We start from the raw sequence: 22,084 nt of genomic DNA, 5'->3' as shown, positions 1-22,084 counted from the left end.
CTGCTGTAAATATTTGAGAAGTGAAAATGGACTCCTTTGCACTGGAATGAACTTAATTATCTGATTACTACATAAATATACTACTAGAAGGGAAATGTTTGTTTTGTGTAATAAGTATAGTTTTTAAATCAAATTTAGGAGTTTATTCATAATTTTAACACCAAAATGCCATTATTTATAATGCTTTTACTCCTGAAATGTGCCCAGTTTTTATACCAAAATTTTGACATTTTGTTTGCCATAAATACTTATTACTTGTCACTTTGGTCTGAAACATCCTTTTATTTGAAAAATCTGTATCAAATGCAGGAGTTTTGAAGGAATATTTTGTGGATATGCTCTTTGGAAGGCAATTCAAGGACTGAGACTCTGCAAGTATATGGCTTTGGGCATTCAATATGGCATTAAAGGCTTTACAGTAGAAATTAATTAAAAGGCAGATCCCAGATCCTGGATGGGCATGGAACCAAAGAAAATTAAAAAAATGTATTGCAATTGTGGTGTTTTACGACAGATATGGTTTGATGTAAAAAACAGTAATAATCCTCCACACAGGAATACAATTTCCCAACCTTTCCACACTCCCTTGAGGTAGAGGAAATGAGAGAAGAGCAGAGGAGAGGGGAAAGCAGAAGATGTGGTTCTATGTTGCTCAGGTAGTTTTACTTCCCATTTGAAGCAGGAAATCTGGACACTACTGATAGGACCTTTGACTTGTCTTATCAGTCTGACTTTTATTGTGGGGCCAGAATGATTCTGTTTTCTCTTTTTACCCATTTTGAACAATTTTAATATTTTGATGTCTTAATTCCTGCACATCCCTGAAGAAGGAACTGGAAACATTGGAAGGAAAATCTATAATTCTACCACCTACAAGTACTCTTTTTCATTTTTATGGACATGTTCTATTTTCTTGCTTTAATATATATATATATATTTCATGTGTGTGTATTAATTGAATTCTGCTAGAAGAATTTGTGAACAGTGATACTTTTATTTTCAGCTATGGTGAAGAATGGGTAGGAGGATACGTCTTTACAGAGTTGAAGCCGAAAGAACCAAAGATCACTTACCTTACAGAGTACTACGAGGATTATGATTCATGGTTAGTAATTCTAATCCTTTTGTAATTTGGCTCACTATTGTAGTCGCTAAATGCATCAGTGTAGCAGTAGAAGGAGCTATATATTTCTGTTGCAATTGAGTAGGAGGTAATGCTGTCTCATTTTTCATATATGTTCCTTATGCTTAAATTATGTACTGTTATCATGGGATTTCTCATACTGCAGTGTCCTCTACTCTTCCTCTGAGCCCCTCTATTTGAGATATATTATTGCTATACTTGCATTCTTGTTCAAAAAAATGAACTACAAGAATGACTGGCTTAGAAATGACATGCATATTCTATCTTGAACACTTGTGCTTTGTGATGTGCGGTGACATAGGTACTTGAGGTAGCAACTGATTATGGGTAATCTTTAAATCATCATGCACCCCCTTCCCCTCTGCTCACACACCCAAATGCATAGATTGCAGTAAACAAAAATACGTTAGAGTATTCAAATTGGTCTACTTACGCAAGTGAGTATGTATTCTTACGTGGACGACGTTTCGGAAGCTTTACTGCTTCCTTCCTCAGGTTGTCGTTTTCAGCTCGGAATATCAAGCCATGTCAGAGAAGTGTCATGTAAGGATACTGGGTGAAAGGTTCGGGTTAAAAACACTTCATAGTGCTTGACCTATACAGAATTAAAACCACTTTGCTAAAAAACCCTTAAAACTCACAATAAAACATGTAAAAACCACCGCTACGGTAAACTGGAGTGGCCGTTGAGAGCCTAAACTCCCTGTCAAGGTGAAGCGAGCGGGCAGATGGCGCCGCGCAGCGGAGTGGTACTTCCCCTCCCACGAGAGATCCCTCCCCTCTCTTTTTCTTCCCCTCGTCACCAATCCAAGGAGAATTCCCGTTCCACCTCGGCTGCTTTCCTTACTTCCGATGTGACATGGAAGCCCATCGGGGCCCTTTTATTATTCAAATTGTCCCACTTTTTAAAAAAGCTAATCCATACGTCATCTAAATTGCCCTCGTCCCGGTTCAGTTTATTTCTGTGTCCCGCGCATATCAATGCCGTTTCGTACACGTTCCTATCCAATTTACTATTACTTTTTTTTGATAACCTCTCTTTTTATTATTCTATGCCCACTGTTTATTATATGCTCTGCAAGCCCCGTTATCGGATCCCTTTCTTTGATGTTCTTATCATGTTCGCCCCATCTAATACGCATGCTCCGGCCGGTTTGTCCAATATATTCCATCCCGCAATTGCATTCAATCCTATACACCCCTTTTTGTTCATCAGGGTTATCTCGAATTTTTACCCCCCCCCCTCTTATAATCCGTGAAATGCTTTTCAATATTTCTAGGTGCTCTCGTCCCGCATTTCACACCATACTTTTTCACTGACAAAGAAAATAAGATGGTAGTAATAGAAAAAGGCGTATATCAAAGTAAGTTAGAAGAATGCTTTCTAAATAATGATTTCGAAATGGTTAATGGGAACCCAATTAGTAAAATTAGAAATGAGATTAGACGTGGGATAGAAACCAGCATAACCTTAGGCAGCGGGGAAAAGTAAAAGCTCATTAATGAAGTGAAGGAGGGGAATATCCCCTCAGCATTCGGCATTCCAAAAACGCACAAGGCACTGATCCCACTTAGACCAATAATCCCCACCTATGAACACCCAGGGTATGGGTTGGCAAAGGAATTAATTAAAAGAATGAAGAAGATTAATGTTAACACCCAGTATAGCGTTAAAAACTCCTTTGAGTTAAAAAAGTCAATTGAAAATTTAGAAATCGGGAGGGATGACCAAATTAGCAGCTTTGATGTAACAAATTTGTACCCTAGTGTACCGAGAGAGAAAGCCGGTGACTGCCTTCAAAGATGGCTACTAGACCATGGCGTGGATATATTAGTAGCATGGGAATATGTCAGGTGGTTTTTTCTTGTAACCGGGTACAATTATTTCCGCGTAAACGATAAGATTTTTCGACAGAAAGAAGGGTTAGCGATGGGCAACCCGATATCGGGTTTTGCGGCAAACATTTTCTTGCATTACTTAGAAAAAGCGGTTATGGAAAGGGTGGGAGTAGACATAAAATATTACTGTAGGTATGTGGACGATATCCTTGTAGTTGGAAAAGAAAAAGATCTTAACACTGTTTTTGTGGAGTTAGGAAAACAAGAGGACAGAATAAGCTTCACTAGGGAGAATTCGGTGGAAGGTAAAATCAACTACCTGGACCTAAGTATTACCAAAACTGAAAAGGGGATAAAGACAGGGGTGTTTCACAAACCCCTGGCAGGCAGTCTTTATATTAATAAGGCATCGGAACATTCAAGTAGGGTCAAATCGAATGTTTATTTAAACTTTTTCATAAGGGCTGAGAGGTTATGCAATAATGCCGTAGAAAAAGAAAAGGAAATATCGTGGATAATAGAGGTAGGAATGAAGAATGGATTTTCCGAATATGAAATGAACGTGTTAGCTAGGAGAGCAAGGAAGAATATTTCAAAGGGGAACCCCGATTCTGATAGCAGATTAGAAAAGGAGGAAAAAGAGGAGGGAGGGTTGGATAATAAAGTTAACTATGTTGGGATACCGTACTGTAAAGGGCTCACTGAGAAAATTGAAAAAACAGTGAAAAAGTATGGTGTGAAATGCGGGACGAGAGCACCTAGAAATATTGAAAAGCATTTCACGGATTATAAGAGGGGGGTAAAAATTCGAGATAACCCTGATGAACAAAAAGGAGTGTATAGGATTGAATGCAATTGCGGGATGGAATATATTGGACAAACCGGCCGGAGCATGCGTATTAGATGGGGCGAACATGATAAGAACATCAAAGAAAGGGATCCAAAAACGGGGCTTGCAGAGCATATAATAAACAGTGGGCATAGAATAATAAAAAGAGAGGTTATCAAAAAAAGTAATAGTAAATTGGATAGGAACGTGTACGAAACGGCATTGATATGCGCGGGACACAGAAATAAACTGAACCGGGACGAGGGCAATTTAGATGACGTATGGATTAGCTTTTTTAAAAAGTGGGACAATTTGAATAATAAAAGGGCCCCGATGGGCTTCCATGTCACATCGGAAGTAAGGAAAGCAGCCGAGGTGGAACGGGAATTCTCCTTGGATTGGTGACGAGGGGAAGAAAAAGAGAGGGGAGGGATCTCTCGTGGGAGGGGAAGTACCACTCCGCTGCGCGGCGCCATCTGCCCGCTCGCTTCACCTTGACAGGGAGTTTAGGCTCTCAACGGCCACTCCAGTTTACCGTAGCGGTGGTTTTTACATGTTTTATTGTGAGTTTTAAGGGTTTTTTAGCAAAGTGGTTTTAATTCTGTATAGGTCAAGCACTATGAAGTGTTTTTAACCCGAACCTTTCACCCAGTATCCTTACATGACACTTCTCTGACATGGCTTGATATTCCGAACTGAAAACGACAACCTGAGGAAGGAAGCAGTAAAGCTTCCGAAACGTCGTCCACGTAAGAATACATACTCACTTGCGTAAGTAGACCATTTTGAATACTCTAACGTATTTTTGTTTATAGATAGTGAGTAACACGCACGTAACCAATATGTTATAGATTGCAGTGTTGTTTAGATGCAAAAGAAAGAATTTAGCTATTTCGAGGAAGTGATAATTTAGCACGAAATCTGAATTTGATGTATCTTCAAATATGTGAATCCCCTATGAAGTTTCATGTATTAATTAATTATGAGAGTTAAACATGCTTTGCATCTAATGTTGTAGCAGATAAGACCTTACTGTCACAATTAAATATATGTAACAGAGATGCTAAATAAACAAACAAACTGGAAAGGGGTGTTATGGTGGTTATAAATTCTCCTTTGGACTTAATTTTCTTACAAAAGAAAACTAATTGTAATTATTTTGCCCCATTTTCTACTAATGTTGACATTCAAAATACTTATTCAGCAGCCTGACCTTCTTTAAAAACTTTCTGGTTGAGCCTATGCATGGAAGCCCACAGACAGAAAGAGACAAGAAAGTAATTTTCAGAAAGTGCTCTTTGAAAACAATGAGCACATTGAAGAAAGACCTTGAGTTCAAATTCCATGTTAATGACTGCCCCTCATCACTACCATGAGTTTGTTAGCCATTTTTATTCTCACATTGCATTTGAAATTCAAAAACCAGAAATCTGATGTAAAATGGCAAAAATGTAAATTAGCACAGCAAGAAAACAGAGGAGGTTTTGTGAAATTTGCTTTTTTTGCAGTTTTTCACTGGAAATGTATTCCATTATTTACCACAGACCATGTACAATACACCATCCCCTCACTACTACAAATACCCATATTTCAGATTCTTAGGCTTATCAAAATGTATTTATTAGCTCTCGTACTTGTGGGCAAGAAATTTGTGTATTTAAAGATAATACAACTAAAATGAACAATAGAGGTTTTTGTCACTTTTTACTTTTTATAATTACATTTCTATTGGAAAAAAAGGAACTGTTTCCAGTAATTTGTTTGCACACCAAATACTTACTATCTCATTTCATGAAAATAACACTTGAAACCATGTGCTATTATGCATATACACAATGTGTAAAATTTGTGGTGTAAATATTGGAAGTACTCTCCTGAGTTTATCGGATGAAATGAAAGGGAATTGAGGGAAAGCAATAGATGGTGATAGATTGGTTTAGTTGAAACCATGAGCTTTCAACCATTGAACTGCCTGGCCAGTTGGAGGCAAGGGAGAGGGGGAATTAAAACAGAAATCTTCCCCTTTTCTTTCCACCGCAGCTTCTACCTGAAACTGGTGAGGCAGTCAAAAAACCTGCTGGAGTAGCTCCTTCCAGCCTGCCTGCTGATTGTATACTCAAAATCAAATGAAAGGCCTCACCTCTTATTACACCCAAAGAAGAAAGGAACATGATATTTAATTGGAAACACTGCACCGTAAATACTCAAAGTGGGGGAGAGAGCTGCACAGCCCTCAAGGTCATCAGCAACCAGAGAGAACAAGCAATGTTAGCCACGAGTCTTCAAAGAAGTAACACAGTGTTTCGTTCTGAGGACATTTGGTCATAGGAATATTTTTATTTCTTTTTGTCATTTTGAGCTCAAAAGAAACCAGCTTCTGAGCTGACAATTTATTCCAAAGATATATATTTACGTACTCCGTTGATGTATATTGGCTGTTTGTTTCTTCGTTATTTTGTTATTGTGGTTGTCATTAGCTCTAAAACAAGTATAGAAACAGCAAAGAATGTCATTGTATTCAGCAAGTGATAGTGATGTATTATCTTTATTTTATGACCATTCTCTACCTTTCTTGGTTAATTTCAATTACGAATATGAACAATAGAATGATGAAATAGATGAATAACACAATAAGATCTTTAAGTATTACCCAAGGTTCGAACATAGGGTCCCTGTGTGTCCATCAAGCAGTGTGTCAATCACTCTGTCATGGAGGCCAGCAATAGTGAAATAATGATTTGAACAGATAACCTGAGATTAGAACATTTTAAGAGTTTAGGCAGATTAACAATCCACGTCAATCAACAACAATTCCACCTGTATTGTATGACACATGGTTCTGACCTGACAATTGAATGTGTTCTTGGCCTCATTAATATATCTTGTCATCATAGTTCCACATAGCCATGTGTAATGTGACGCTCGTTGTGCAGTCGATTTTTAATATTGCCATTAAAGTTCCAGAGTTTGATTCGTGACCTAGGCATGGGTGTTCCATATGAGCATCCCTTCATCAGTTTCATTCATTCTTCACTCACCCCCTCATTGTTGTGACTAGCCAAAAGTTTTGTAAATAACAAAAAAATCCAAATACAATTGAGATGCAACTACCATATTTCTTACATATTTATTTTATATTTTTTACACAAAAAATCTTTCCTCCCCGATGTCATAGTGGTAACTTCATCATCTTGTAATCAAGGGGTCCTAGGTTCTATACCCGGTGGAGGCACATTGCACAGTGGTTTGGATCCCACCTTAAACTGTAGGTCCAATCCTGATCAGAATATCTGTGCATGAAGTGGACTTAAATCAACAAGTCAAACAAGGAAACACAGGAAATCTTAAGTTTGTTTGCTTAGGAAAAAAAAAACTATTGATACATTTTTAATGAGATGCAATATCCAAAGAATATATGTGCAGTGACAAGAGTAAAGAAGCTAGTCATATCTGGAATTTTGAAATTTTTAATGTTTCTTTCATATATTCATTGTTGACCTGGTTCATTCCGATGACTGCATTTAATTGATGGGAGCAATAAAAATACATCCAATTTAAAAACAGCCCATGTGCACACACATAAACACACACACAGACACATAGGGAGTAACACATAAAATTCTTCCGTAATTACCCAGTTAATGTCTGACAAGATTCCAAGAGAACTCACAGAAACAAGTTTGCATGTATTGCCTGCCTACACCTAAGGCTCCATGTTTCAGGATAGTGATGGCCTTGTCTGAAACAACCTTCCTTCCCTCAAGCTTTAATCACAATACTGGAGTAATGAAGTATTTCTAACTCCCTTCTGTAAGAGGAGAGGCCTCTCTTCTGGTTTCATCTGTACTGAGGGTTAAAAAGCACTTGAGGTTGAGTTGAGTTAAGTTAGTGTTTTAAGTCCACTTTATGCACAGTAAGGCTAATTGGGACTGGACCTACAGTTTAAAGTGGGATCCAAACCACTATGTGCCTCTAGTGGGTATCAAACCCAGAACCCCTTGATTATAAGGTGACAGTGCAACCACTAGGCCATCGGGGAGGCCCTAAAAAGCACTTGAAAAATAGTGTTGCATATGAACTGTGGCTTCGAGAAGACAGTAAGTATTGTGATTTGAAAATAATTAGACATATGAAATTGATTGATCTATCACTGCTAAACTTGCTACTCCTCAGTGCATGTCGCTGCTTGTGCTCTTTTGGAGGTGATACAGCAAGTGGTAAAACCGTATAAAAATATTTCACTTTAGTAGCATATTAAAAGTTGAAATGAAATTGTGAGATTTAGTAGCATGATTAACATGAATAAAACATGATGTAATTTGGTGTGTATGTATATGTGTGTGGATATCAAATGTGTATTCAGTTTTTTTCATTATATGTCAGCCACGAATGTCTGAGAGTACATTGGAGTGTATTTGAAACATAAAATTCTCTCTAGAATGTTTTCCTGTGGAAACCATAAAATTGTATTCTCAGTTATTCATTAATATACATACAGTATGTGCGTTAGGATTATTGATGGTTTTGTAGTGGAACCAAAATTAGTTCTTTCATAAATCAAAGTTCATATAGACATTTATATAATTTCATCTTCTGTGTAAGGATGAAAATATCTCATTTCTAAATAGGGTGTAATTGCTTGTATTCACATGCATACACCCCCCCCCCCACACACACACATGCGTGGTAGAAATGAAACAATGCCTTATATTTTAAGGATAGATTGTTACAAGTTGTAACATTGAAATAAATGTCACTTTCACAAAAGATACATTTTGACAGAGCTGTGAGTATTATCAGTGGTGAACATGCCATATTCTCAGGGGATGTGAATGTTACCCCTGTCCAGAGGGTGGGTTTTAGGTGATGTTGAACATTTTGGTCAAGATGTAGGATGTGAAAAGGATAATAAAGTGTTATGAGTGACAGTACCAAATATGTGTTTACATTGCAGTTAATTTGAATTGAATTGAATTGAAAAGTCTGTTTATTTACTACAGAGCGAGATTCAGCCTTTACTGTGTGCCGTGCAAATAGATGTTGATCAGCAGGGGTTCCATGTCAATGTCTGCCTGTTGCACCATAGTGCATTGCTGTCACCTTGAATTTGCTTCCAAAGTAAAAGTGCATTAGCATTGATGATCATTCACTACACATATGATGCTAGTAATGCATGTGTGTGTGTGTGTGTGTGTGTGTGTGTGTGTGTAGAAACCATGCAAATATTCAATTTTCACTGAAAACTGAATATATCATATCCTCCAAAAAACACAAACATTCAATATAACATATTTATGTACAGTGGTCAGACGCAAGAAAATGTCCTGTGGTGAGGCTTCTCTAGTTTGTCTGTTGCTTTTCTATATGTTTTGGTACCATTACACAGCTTTTGCACTGATTTATTTATGAGCCCCCCCTTTTATCTCTAAATTTGGCCCTTTCCAATAGCATAGTAGTAAAGCTGTCATCTGTATCATTAAATTGACTTTTAACCTCAACCCTGTTTTTTTTGGCGTTTTTTTCATGCAGCCTGATATATCTCCATTTTGATGTATTGGCATCAGCCAATTTACAGAAATTTACCTTAATAGAACACTTCACAAGTTGGGTTTGAATTTTTTTATGTCCACTTTATGCACAGGTAGGCCATGGAATTCCGGAAGAGGGCAAGGGGAGCCATGCCCCCTCCCCGTGGAAAATGAATGTCCACCTCAAAATTATATATTTCACAAATAATTTAATTTCAGCCACACTAATTTATGTTAAGTATTATAAATACATTGAAGGAACATGATAATTTCAGACTGAAATAGTGTTGTTTTTTATGGGCATCACCATTATGGGTAAAAATATGCCTCCTTTGCCCCCCTCCCAGAAAAAAATTACCTTTGCTTGCCCCACCCTGGAAAAATCCTGCACATGTCCATGAAGTAGGCTAATTGGGATTAGACCTGCAGTTTAAAGTGAGATGTGCCTCCATTGTGCATTGAACTTGGGACTCTTTGTTGATAAGGAAACTATCTTACCACTTTCACAAGGTGATATTCAGAAAATTTGATGTAATGCATTTTCCATCACTGCAGTGCAGTCTTGTGAGTGCCATTCAATATGAAGTAATAATAATCATTTAACATGTGTGTTTTAAAGTTTTATAGCATAGTAATCCTCTGGGTAGCATTGTGGAGCAATAGAGTGAATGTGGAGAAGATAGAAAAGTGTGTGTATGTTTTAATACAAATAGTTGTTTTCTGTTTCAGGGCCAAAAATAGATTTGTTGAAGGTTTTGAAAATAGACATACTCTGTATGCAGATGTTCAGGAAGACTTACAGCAACCTTCAGTGGAGCATGTGAAGTACAGCATGAAAGGCCCCTTCAATTTTGGTTTGAAATCAAAGCGCAAGAATGACAGGCCTTTGAGGTACATTGATATTGAATTTGACAGCCAATGCCAGGTATGTGTTTTTTCTACTTTTAATACTACTACTACTACTACTAATAATAATAATAGTAATGTAAATGTAAGAAATTCATTACATTGTTCATGCCATAAAATGTTGCAGACACTGAAAGAAGTAACTTGGAGGTGGATTAAGCAGTTTTTCAGTTGTTTTCTCACACATTTTTAATTGAGCAATGAAATATTATATAATTGGCAGTATTATTGCACTTATTACTAATTAATTATAAATTGTTATTATTTTTTACCTCAGTAGACATAAATAGTAAATGGTGTTTTAATATATTCTTACCAATTGGAAGGTGTGTGTGGTAGGAGGGGCAGGGGGGGGGGGGCAGAAATTCAAGTTTTTATCTTCGCTTCTTGCTTTGCATCACAGATTAATAAATATTATATGTTCATGATTATCCAAAATTGTGAGGAAATTGAAGTAAAATAAACCAAATTAATCAATCAATTGATATTTGATATTATAAACTTCTGTTGAAAGTGTTCCACATATATCCAGTCTTACCGTAATTACTGTCACAAGGTTTTGAATAAAAAACAGCAGGTACTTTAAGATATTGTAATATACCATGCATATGTGTTACATTGATATATTGTGTAAACAAAACACTAATCATTGTTCAAAAAGACCACTATTGACCTGCACCCATGCTATAAAACTCTGTTGACACTCATCGATTGAATTACTCACTGAATCCACAAGGTAATCTCCCATCACCTTCACGAGATATTGCTTCAAATAAGCAATACTGGGGTGTCTCTTTGTGCAAGCCATGTCTTGAACCATGGACCACACAATTTTAAGTCCATATATTTCAGGTATGGACTGTCAGGTGGCCAATGTGAGTGGGAAATGAAATTGGGCACATTTGTCTCAAGCCACTCCTGGGTAGCTCAAGCCTTATAAGCTGATGTAGAAAGAATACTACTGAAAGATTCAATCATGATCATAAAAGAGATCCTTAACCATTGTCTCCAGGACTGTCTCCTGGTACACTCTGGCTGATGTCCACCCCCCTTTCATGCAGAAATGCAGGTCAGTGATGTCATCATAACTCACCCCAACCACATCATGATTAAAGCATGCTGGCTCATCACGATTAGCCGAAAATAGCAGAAATGCGACACTAAATAACAAAAAATCAAATCAAATAGAAGCACTATGGTGACCCCTCACACTAGCTTATTGTGAACTTGTGGCATAGGCTAGACCTTGTCATTCTGCAAGTTCCTCTCAACAGTAAAAATGTTTTCATATTTGAACTTACGTGCCCACTGTTGGCATAAAGCTTGAGTAAGCGCTTTGCTTTTATTGCCCTCTGACACTAACTCAGCTGGGAGAAAGTGACCTATACATTGTTTGTAAGCTTTCAGTCCTAGGTCCCTTCATATCACATGAGACATTGACATTTTGGAGATGTTCAGGTCACAAGCCATCACTGATTGATTCTGTACAGGATTTCTTCACTGATTTCACCAATGGAACAGTCCTTAAGGTGCATGGCTGTTCCAGCCTGGGCCTGTAAGTCACTGTTCCAGTATCAATGGAACACTGTGTGTTATGATAGAACAACCTTTTGGAGATTCAAAGCTTCTGGGAAGTCTTGAAAATTTCACCCACTGGCTTCCCCATTTCATGGAGTGCTGTAACAGCCACATGATTTTCATAATTGCCCCGTTCCATCATGGAAGCTTAACATGAACATTCTTTCACTTCTGTAACGCAACTAGCAATTACTTAGGACTTAAGTGTTCATTCTCGCTGGGGTAAGTTGATGACTTTGCATATCATATTCCAAAGTTGTACCAGTATTGATAGTAAGACTGCTGATATGATGTGTTTCGAATTCATTTTGTTCCTTGTAATACAGTGTGAAACTCCCACAAAAACCTTAGTCCTTAATTATGTGCCGAAAGATGTTGTTTTATTCTTTTTGATAAACTACTGTAGAAAATTTATTTATTGGCCTATTGATAATCAATATTCTACTGATCCAACATAAAATTGCAAGTCTTCTTTGAATGCTCCATGAATAAATTCATTCACCTCCTTAATTAATGTATATAGCCAAGTATTTGGAATGGGTTTTGACATTGAAAAGGAGCTGCATATTTAGGCATTTACTTTACAAAACCATGACATGAATTATACGTTTTTATACATAAAAATAACAACAAAATGAAGGAATATTGCACTACTGCTACTACTATTGGACAGACTATTTATAAATATATTGGTAATATTACTGATACAACAGTTACACCATTTACCTATGCCTATTGGCCAATACCTAGTACCAAATAATCTGTACCATCACTAAACCATGTTCGTTTGAACCTTTCACCTTGCCTGTGCTAAGGATCACTCGACAATTCCTGTACCAATCGGAAACCAGGGAAAATGTCATGAGCTAGATAAGGAGTGAATGGTAAGCAGAGAAGCCGTGCCTATGCATGTGATGTTGCCAGTTCTTAGTTTATTCCTCACAATTATTGTGGTAGTGGTTAATGCATTCCTGTATAGCTTATTCACTTTCTCCAACAGAAGTCATTGACATTAAACAGTGACAACATCATGTGGCTTCTGCTAGGAAGGTTAATGTTCAGCAAGCGTGGGAACAGTGATAGCTTATGTAAAACACAGTTTAATCATAATAAAGAAGGGGAGGATGGTATGACTATGAGGAAAAATGGAGGATCACTGTGAAATTTATTTAAAATAACATTGTGTATTGAGCAAAATGGAAAAAATGTGAGGATTCTGGAAAACTCGTGTAAATCTCAGGGAAAATACATTTAGAGTTCATTTGGGAACACTGAAGGTGTTTCTGAGTTGACAGCTGAGTTCTTGACATGGTGCTCAAATTGTCCAACTAGAGGTTGGAGCAGGGATGTGAAACATTTTGCAGGGTAGTAGGCTGGACTGTCTGGCTATAGCACTGACAATGGGTGTTAATGGGACCCTTGTTTTGTGTATTTGTGTATTGATAGACACATGATAAGAGGAAGAAGAAGAATATGTATTCTATAGCATGTTATTGATTGGTTGTTATAGTAACCGTGTGTAAGATGTACGTGAATGGCTTCCATGTATTAAAGTTATATTGTTTAATTTGAACCTACGTATTTTGTATGTCTTGTGCATGTATACATAAGAAAACACACACACAACAAAACAAGGCTTACATCTATGGCGCAGTCGTACAGGATATTCTTGGTGATTCTTCGTAAGAAGAAGTATGGATGAAGACGTCACGAAGAGTACGCGACGATCATCATTCCAGCATAGGTTTATGCAAGCAGAAATTGTGTCGGCTTGATCAATTTCTACGGTAAGAACCAAGATTACACGGTTTGTGTATTGATTACAATAATTGTACAAGAACAAAGTTTAAATCAGTGTGATACGGATTGAGTTTAAGATATTGTGATATTTAGTTGACCACAATTATGAATATGTTCGGTTTGAATTTATTCTCCGAGTTCCGGCCAGATTCGGAAGAAATAGAAGATTATTTAACGAGATTTGAACAGTCTTGCTAGGCTCATGATGTTAATGAAGCCAGGAAGGTACCCATACTGATTCCAGTTATAGGGTCTGAAGCTTTCAAAGTGCTGAAGAACATCCTTGCACCTGAACCAGTCGATCGTCAAACGTATTCGATCCTCAAGGACAATCTGCTCAAACATTATGGCCAGAGAACAAACAAATATGTGGAACGTTTTAAGTTCAGGCAATGCATTCAGGAAAGCGGCGAGGATGCAACACGATTTATGGTACGTGTTAAACAACAAGCACTAAAATGTAGTTTTGGCCAGTACTTACAGGAAGCCATTGTAGAGCAAATAATTGTAGGCGTTCGGTCTGACGCCATTAGAAAGAAATTACTTTCTGAACCTACATTGACTCCAGCAAAATGTCAAGATATTGTGCTTCAAATGGAATTAATCGAACGGGAAACACAAATGTTCACACATCGTGAAAAGGAACGTAGTCCTAATCTAGTTGCATTTGCTGGGACACAGAAATTTAAACCATGTTTCCAGTCCTCGCAAGCACACAAAAAGAACTTCGTTAATCCTCAGAATAGAAGTTATAAAAGCACCGAAGAATGTGATAGATGTTCCAGAAGACATGATCTTGGACATTGTCCAGCAAAATATTCGATATGTTCATTTTGCAAAAAGAAAGGTCATTGGCATGTAAAATGCAAGTTTAGGAAAAATAATGGTGGAGTTGCGAGTAAGACAATTACAAGTGATCAAATATCTACGTCTAATATTAAACCTTTAGACGCTATTGTTGAACAAAACATACATAACGAATTTCATGGTTTGTCTTTATTGCACGTTGAGGTTAGTGATTCTCATCCGCCAAAAGATAATACTTGCACTATTTCATCAAGCACAGATAATTCACAAGTGGAAGATGCTACGCTCAATCGTTCAAAAGCAAGGAGCGTTAGTTTCAAGCCAAAGACAAAAGTTGTAGATGGCACTAATGTTCTTATGTCAGCGGAACCGTGCGTAGTTAATCTGTGTATTGATAAGCGAATTGTACAATGTGAAGTAGATACTGGATCTACAGTTACGCTGTTCAATAGCAAGTCTTTCGAAAAAATGTTTCCTCATCGGCGAACACAATTCACTACACTTAAGTTACGAGGTGTGAATAATAATACTTTGAAGTTGAAAGGTCAAGCTTTCATTGATTTATCATTGAATGATGTATTGTATAAATTACCAGTTATATTGTGTGAAGAAGAACTGCGTTATCCGTTGATTGGACGTTCATGGCTCGACAGTATTCATCCAGGTTGGAGGAACTTGTTAGCACAATGTAACACAATGTTCACAAATACGGGGTCCGGACGAAATTACAACACAGATATTAATACAAAAATACCGGTAAGTGAATGTTTGAGAGCGCAGCTGGAGAAGAAACTTACCCAGAAAGATAAGGAATCAAGGGAAAGTGACCAACTGCGATACAAGAGACAAAAATATATGACTGAACGGGAAAGGCGAGTGGATCGCCCACCATTTCTTGAATCACGGCGGGGCCGAGTAGAGAGTAAGAGACTTGACAAAACTTATCTTACATATCTCCCGAATGATACAGTCTGGGTGCAGACCCCGAAGGTAAATTCTCCGAAGCATGTACCAGGGATGGTATTGTCTAGAGTTGGCAACAGCCTGATATATAAAGTGCAGTTGTTCGACGGATCGACACGAACGGTACACGTCAGGTGGCTATGAAAACGTGAGTGTGAACCAAACCCCTCATCAACAGATCTACCTGATCCAAACCATGAATCGATACCAGAAGGACAGCCGGAGGATGCAGAGGGAAGAGATAACCAAAACCAACCATATACAGACGCTTGGCACACACCAATCAGAAGATCGAATAGACTTAGGAGACCTCCTGATAGATACGGTGAGACCAGCACTTAAAACAAAAAAAAGAGACTCCAGGAGGAGATGATAGACGCATGATAAGAGGAAGAAGAAGAATATGTATTCTATAGCATGTTATTGATTGGTTGTTATAGTAACCGTGTGTAAGATGTACGTGAATGGCTTCCATGTATTAAAGTTATATTGTTTAATTCGAACCTACGTATTTTGTATGTCTTGTGCATGTATACATAAGAAATCACACAACAAAACAAGGCTTACATGTATGTTCACCAGAGTCCTGGTGAAAGACACATTTGAACTTCTGGGAAACATCTTTCCACCAGCCATAGTAGATCTCTTCCACCACATGCTCTATTACATACATTTCTCTCTACAATTGCAAATATTATGAACAAACCAATGACCTCACCACTCTCGCTGGCAGTTGCTAACTTCTACATGGGACTTTTTAACAACAAACACTGACAGATGCCCCACACTCACCAACCTGCTTCTACAGATATGTGGATGACACTTTTGTTATTTGGCGACATGGAATACTGGCACTACACAACTTCTGGATTTCATCAACAACCACCACTCCATCATCAAATTTACCATGGAGATAGAAGAAGATGGCTGCCTTCCATTCCTGGACATCCTACTTTGCCACATACCTGATGGCACACTTGGAAATGGTGTGTATAGAAAACACACACATGCCAACCTGTACCTAAATGCCCAGAGTTTTCATCACAAGGCACAAAGTCTTGTCATCCTGAACACTCTGACCCACAGGACAGTAACCATATCAGACCAAGAAAATTTACAATCCGAATTCACCCACCTTAGAACCACACTACAACAGAATGGATACAACATCATAGATATCAACAGGTTACTTACCAAGGCAGTTGCATTCCAGCGGGGACCAGACATGGGTAATGTGGCCCTTAGAAGAGGTGATTTGTCACAACCTCGGACAGCCAAAAGTGGGAATGTGCCAGTTACAAGTAAGGATCCTTCAGTGCACAACACAGGAGAGGAACACCCCATTACAACTGTTATCATTTATTCTACATGCCACCATGAAATTAAGAAGATTTCTTACTAGGCAAGAAAGATGACTTGGAACTCTGTACTCCAGGGGTATATCACATATCCTGTGAATGTGGGACACTATATATATTAGAAAGAGGATGCACCATTAAATGGTGATGCAATGAACATCAATGCACCATCAGACTATTCCAAACAGAAATGTCAGGACTAGCAGAACAAACAATCACTGAAGGCCACAGAATTACATTTTCAGACAACAAAATCATAACCAAATGTACTGACATAAGAGGAAAGGAACCCATAGCCATTGCATGGGAAAACCCGAATGTGAACGGGGACATGGGACTCCAACTCAGCCTGGCATGGAATCCATTTCTCCATAAAACCAAGACATCAGCCAATAGAACACCAGGATTCAGAACAAACCAATCACAAGACAGGACCTAAGCTACCATCTTAATACATGCATATTTAAACTCATCCTTGGTCTCTATTTGATTTTCCCTGAGATGAGGGCAAAGTATGTGCTTGTAATATTGGAAGCTAATGGCGATTTATCCTGGCTGGAAACCCAAGAACAATTGTTCGAATCACATTGTTGGCATCAGAGAGTGTTGAAATTTGAAGAAAAGCTGGTTGTTATCCATCTCAAAGTACAATGTTGACAAATATAATTTATTACATGATATTTATTGAGACTTGCCGTACAAACAAATTCAATAAACTGATGGTTTTTGGATAGAACTTGGAGGTGAAGAAAGCAATGGAACCCTCCTCTGAAATCTGCAAACAGCACAAAAGTTAAGTCCTAAAAGCTTTCAAACTGGAAATACTATTTTTTTATTAATATGATACATGATTAGTAAATGAGCAGGTGCATTTTATTCCTATTGTAATGACCTGTGATGCCAGCTAGATTTGTAAATTTAATTTTAAGCCTTTACTTCCACATGAGCAATAATATGTGCAATGAGGTTGGTATTACTTTCCTGTTAGTTCGAAGCTTTCTGGAATGATCTTCCATTTATAGTTATGAGAAGAATGCACGATTGAAGTGCAAGTTCTCTTTTGTTTGTAGTGTTGTGAATTTACCAATTTGTAAGTAAGCAACACTTCAATGTAAAATAGCTTTGCTTCTTATAAGAGCAGAATATTGACAAGAAAAACATTTCTTTTCCACTCACATTTTTTGTTTGTGCATATTTTGATATCTTCATCCTGTGTCCCTGACATGATATATGATTGTAACAACAACACATATTTGTCATCTGACACACTTGAAGATATCTATTAAATAATATTGGATTTCAAAAATGTGTACATTTTACTCTTACAGCGTATTTCAGAATTTGTCTTTAGGAACAGATTCACACATTGGATAAAGGTGTTTGTGAAAGTGTACGAGCCACAGAAGGTGTATGTGGATCATGAGCTCTATCCTGATGTGAGCTCTATGTATGTATTTCGACCATCCAGATGGAGACTGAGCATTCCAAAGAAAGTCCTCATGGAATCACCATTTTATGAACAGGATGGTTGTCAATGTATCAAAGTTAGTGCATCTGAGGTGAGTTTATGTATACACAGCTTCACTTGTTTTTATTTCATGGCATACTACACACAAAAATTGAAATGTTGTCATTCTGCAGACTTAACAACACATGTTTACATTGTGGGGAGAATCTTCTAGCTGAGTTTGGATTTTAAAAGCCTCTAACAGTTATCTACATTCTCATTAAACCTGACCCAATACCGATGCTGATTAAATGGAATTGGATGATATCAGTGTCATCAGTATCAGAAAGTATTGATTCAATTTTAATCACCCTTACCAGCTATTACTTTTTCGGAGACTGGATATTTTGAGTTTGCAAGAATTTGCATTACACTTTTGCAAAGTTTAATTAACAAACATGTAAATTATGCCAATAACTTTATTAAATTCTTTACCAGTATTATGTGGCAAAGGTGCATTTCATAATTAAATTTTAACTATGAGAAAGAAAAATAATCTTGCAAGCAAGGATCTTAGTGTGAATATAGTATTTAGTCACTTGACTCATATAGTAAAAGTCTCCCAATTGGACAAGTGTTTCAGAGAAATGATGGGCCCAGGACTTGATGTTGTAACATGTTTTTTATTTGCCATCAGAACGAATACTGGGCTGAGATCTTTATATATCCGATGAAAATTAGCTGAAATAGATGAACGACAAGGCATATTTTGACACATATTACCAATTTTGCATTTTTACAACATATTTCTTCAACTTTCTCACAATAAGACATATTTCTGTATAATTTGGTAATTGTCTTGCATATAATCGATTATTTTATAATTTATTCCTTGTACCTTTAATGCAATGACTAATTTATATTATCACTAGTAGGATAAGGAAATTGTGGACAAAAAAAATAAGAGCAGATGCAGTATTTTCTTACTAACTAGTACAGAAAGTAAATTTTACGAAATGTATTTTTATTTGTACAAAATTGTATATCGAGGGTGCAATTGCTCCTATGTGACCCCCTGCAGGTGCTCTTGGCTGTCTGGAAGAAATAATGCAAGAAAGACGTGAAAACAAAGAATACTCCTCTTTTTATCCCACCGACAATTGATAGCCATGCGAACATCATGGAAGAAAAAATGTTTTCAATCAGTTGTGCAGGAACAAGAATCACCAGGCAGGAAATAAAAAAGTTTCAATTGTTCTAATTTGTTTACCTTTTTTTTTCTCCCAACAATCAGTGAAATGTACAGATAACATTTGGTACATTACAGCCCTTACTCTATCTGCAATCGTGTACGAGAATTTCAAGATCACTTGTCGTTTGAGCCAGGCAAGTATCAGTGTGTAACAGTGTGAATGCCCCCTGTAGAGGAATCTGTTGCAGTGAGACTGAGGTGCTATGTTACAGAGTTTGGGAGCATAGGCATGCGCAGACCCTCTGATTAGGGGGGACTTGATGAAAGTTCAGTCAGGAAAGATAAACCTCACTTTATTTTACTGTTTTAGCTTCATTGCATTGATGGGTGTAATGCAGCAACATAGAGGCACCATAACGAATAAATAAATTGTCTCTGTTTGTTTGATTGTTTGATTTGGTGTTTTAAGTCCACATTATGCACATTAAGGCTAATCGGGACTGGACCTGCAGTTTAAAGTGGGATCCGAATCACTATGTGCCTCCACTGGGAATCAAACCCGGGACCCCTTGATTACAAGGCAACGACACTACCAAATTTGTCTCTGAAATGTGCTGCGCTCCTCTTCCTCCAAACAATTGTGTTCATGCATTTAAGACAAAACTGTTTAGCAGCAAGAGTCTGAAGTATTTAGTAGTTATAACTTCTCTCTCTCTCTCTCTCTCTGGTATTTTACAATGTATTACAGAAAACATGAAAATTGCAAACGAAGCGAGCAAGAACATTTTTAGATCCAAATTTTTGCAAACTGAAAGAAATATTAATTTAATATGAAATAAAAATTTCATGGGCTGCCATGGCATTGCTTTCCAATTTTTTCATTCCGGCAGCCAGGGCCAACTCCTACTGTCTCCTAGCTATGGCTCTGAACTTGACAAGACTGTAAGTAAAGCAGATATTGCGAGTGAAGCAAGCAACAAAATTTTACGAAATTTATTTTTATTTGTACAAAATTTTATATCGAGTGGGGAATTGCCTCTATGTGCCCCCTTCAGGTGCTCTTGGCCTTCTGGAAGAAATAATACAAGAAAGATGTGAAAACAAATTCCATCTTGAGTATATTTTTGTCCTGCTATTCTTGCTTTCTTTTACCTCAATATTGCCCCGCCCCCTCACCCGCTAGAATTGATTACCTTCCAAGGTTGGGGAAGGGCAATGCCCATTGTCCCCCTGTGGTTGCACCTCTGCACCCCCTTCCACCGCAGTTACTTTGACCTTTACTTGGTTGAAAATACTTCATTTTTTTTAGAGTATAATATCGTTTAATAATGGGGATAAGATTCCTCTACACTAAATTTCTAGGTGAACGTAAAATATTGTCAGGTCATAGAGGTGTGAAAAGGGGGTGGGGTGGGCAAGGATGGTCACAACTCCCCCTTAGAAATTGAATGTTAACTTAAAAGTATATATTTCACACGTATAATTTGATTTCAATCATAGTAATTTACATTAATGTGATAATTTCAACACTATTATCAGGGTTATATGCCCCATGGAAACTACCTTGCTTATCCCTCAATGGAAAAAATCTGCGAACTCCATGATTAAGGGGGGCAATTGCCCCCCCCCCCCTCTCGGGTGCGCACACCTATGTTTGGGAGTGATATGATCTCCACTGACAACAAGATTCTGTTTTGTAAGTTGTGTGAAACCAGGGTAGGATATTCGAAGAGATTTTCAGTATTGCAACATTTGGACATGGTGAAACAACAAAAGAAACTTGTCAACAGAAATAAAGAAAGTTCAGGCACTACTTCAAAATGTGGAGCTGGGCCAGAGCGATCGACTGTCCTCTTTCTCCAAGGATCTGTGCAAAGCATTTATCGTGTCTGGTATCCCTCTGTGGATGCTGGAAGAATATACTCTTCTTGAGTTCTTACACAAGTATTGTGACAAGGAAATCCCTCATAAGGGCATACTTAGCAAGGCCTATGTGAGAAATAAATACAGAGAAACTACATATAACATTCAAGATAAAGTGAAGACAAAAACGTGTGGTTATCAGTTGATGATATGACAGACTGTTGTGGGCATTACATAGTTAATGATGTGCTGGGTATTCTGGAAGTGGAACAGGCAGGATAAATATTCCTTGTGCATGTTGAACAGATGGAGAATGTAAACCACTCGACAATTGCTGGCTATATTGAAAACTCAATGCAGCTACTATATCCAGAAGATGTTCTGCATGACAGGATTCTTCTACTTGTAACAGATGCTGGCTAGGTTTATGCTGAAGGCAGTAAAAGCCTTAGGTTCTTTATTCGAAAATTGTTCACATCATCTGCCAGGCACATGAACTTCATAGGCTATATGAAGAAATTTGAGCAAGATATCCCAAAGTATATAGATTGCCTTATGTCAAATATGAAAAAAGTGTTTTTGAAGTGTCCATCACTAAGTGATGCCCAAAAAAAAAAGGCTGCACCGGATATTCCATTGCCACCAAAGCCGGTGCTGGCACAGTGGGGGACATGGCTTCAAGCAATTCAGTAATACTCCTCCAATCTTCACATACTTGCTGATGTAGTTGGTAGTTTTGAAACAGAGGGTACCATATCTGTTGGTGTTGTTCAGGAATTAGTTCAAGATACAAAAGTTAAAGAAGATATACAAGGGTCGTTCAAGGTTGA

At 37.6% G+C, this 22,084-nt stretch overlaps 1 protein-coding gene across 1 annotated transcript in view; it reads left to right on the top strand.

Moving 5' to 3' along the window:
• The window catches only part of LOC145983626 (uncharacterized), a 29,763-nt gene extending 8,086 nt beyond the window's left edge, over positions 1–21,677 (top strand). The window contains exons 2-5 of the mRNA XM_083116689.1: positions 1,004–1,105; positions 10,070–10,265; positions 18,081–18,311; positions 21,561–21,677. Of these exons, the coding sequence (XP_082972815.1) occupies positions 1,004–1,105; positions 10,070–10,265; positions 18,081–18,311; positions 21,561–21,677 (646 nt within the window). The remainder of the gene's footprint in view (positions 1–1,003; positions 1,106–10,069; positions 10,266–18,080; positions 18,312–21,560) is intronic.
• The last annotated feature ends 407 nt before the right edge of the window (positions 21,678–22,084 follow it).

The sequence above is a fragment of the Lepisma saccharinum genome, chromosome 2 (assembly GCF_977018435.1).
Source record: "Lepisma saccharinum chromosome 2, izLepSacc3.1, whole genome shotgun sequence".
In the NCBI taxonomy this organism is placed as follows: Eukaryota; Metazoa; Arthropoda; class Insecta; order Zygentoma; family Lepismatidae; genus Lepisma; species Lepisma saccharinum.
This window is presented reverse-complemented; position numbering and strand designations above follow the sequence as displayed.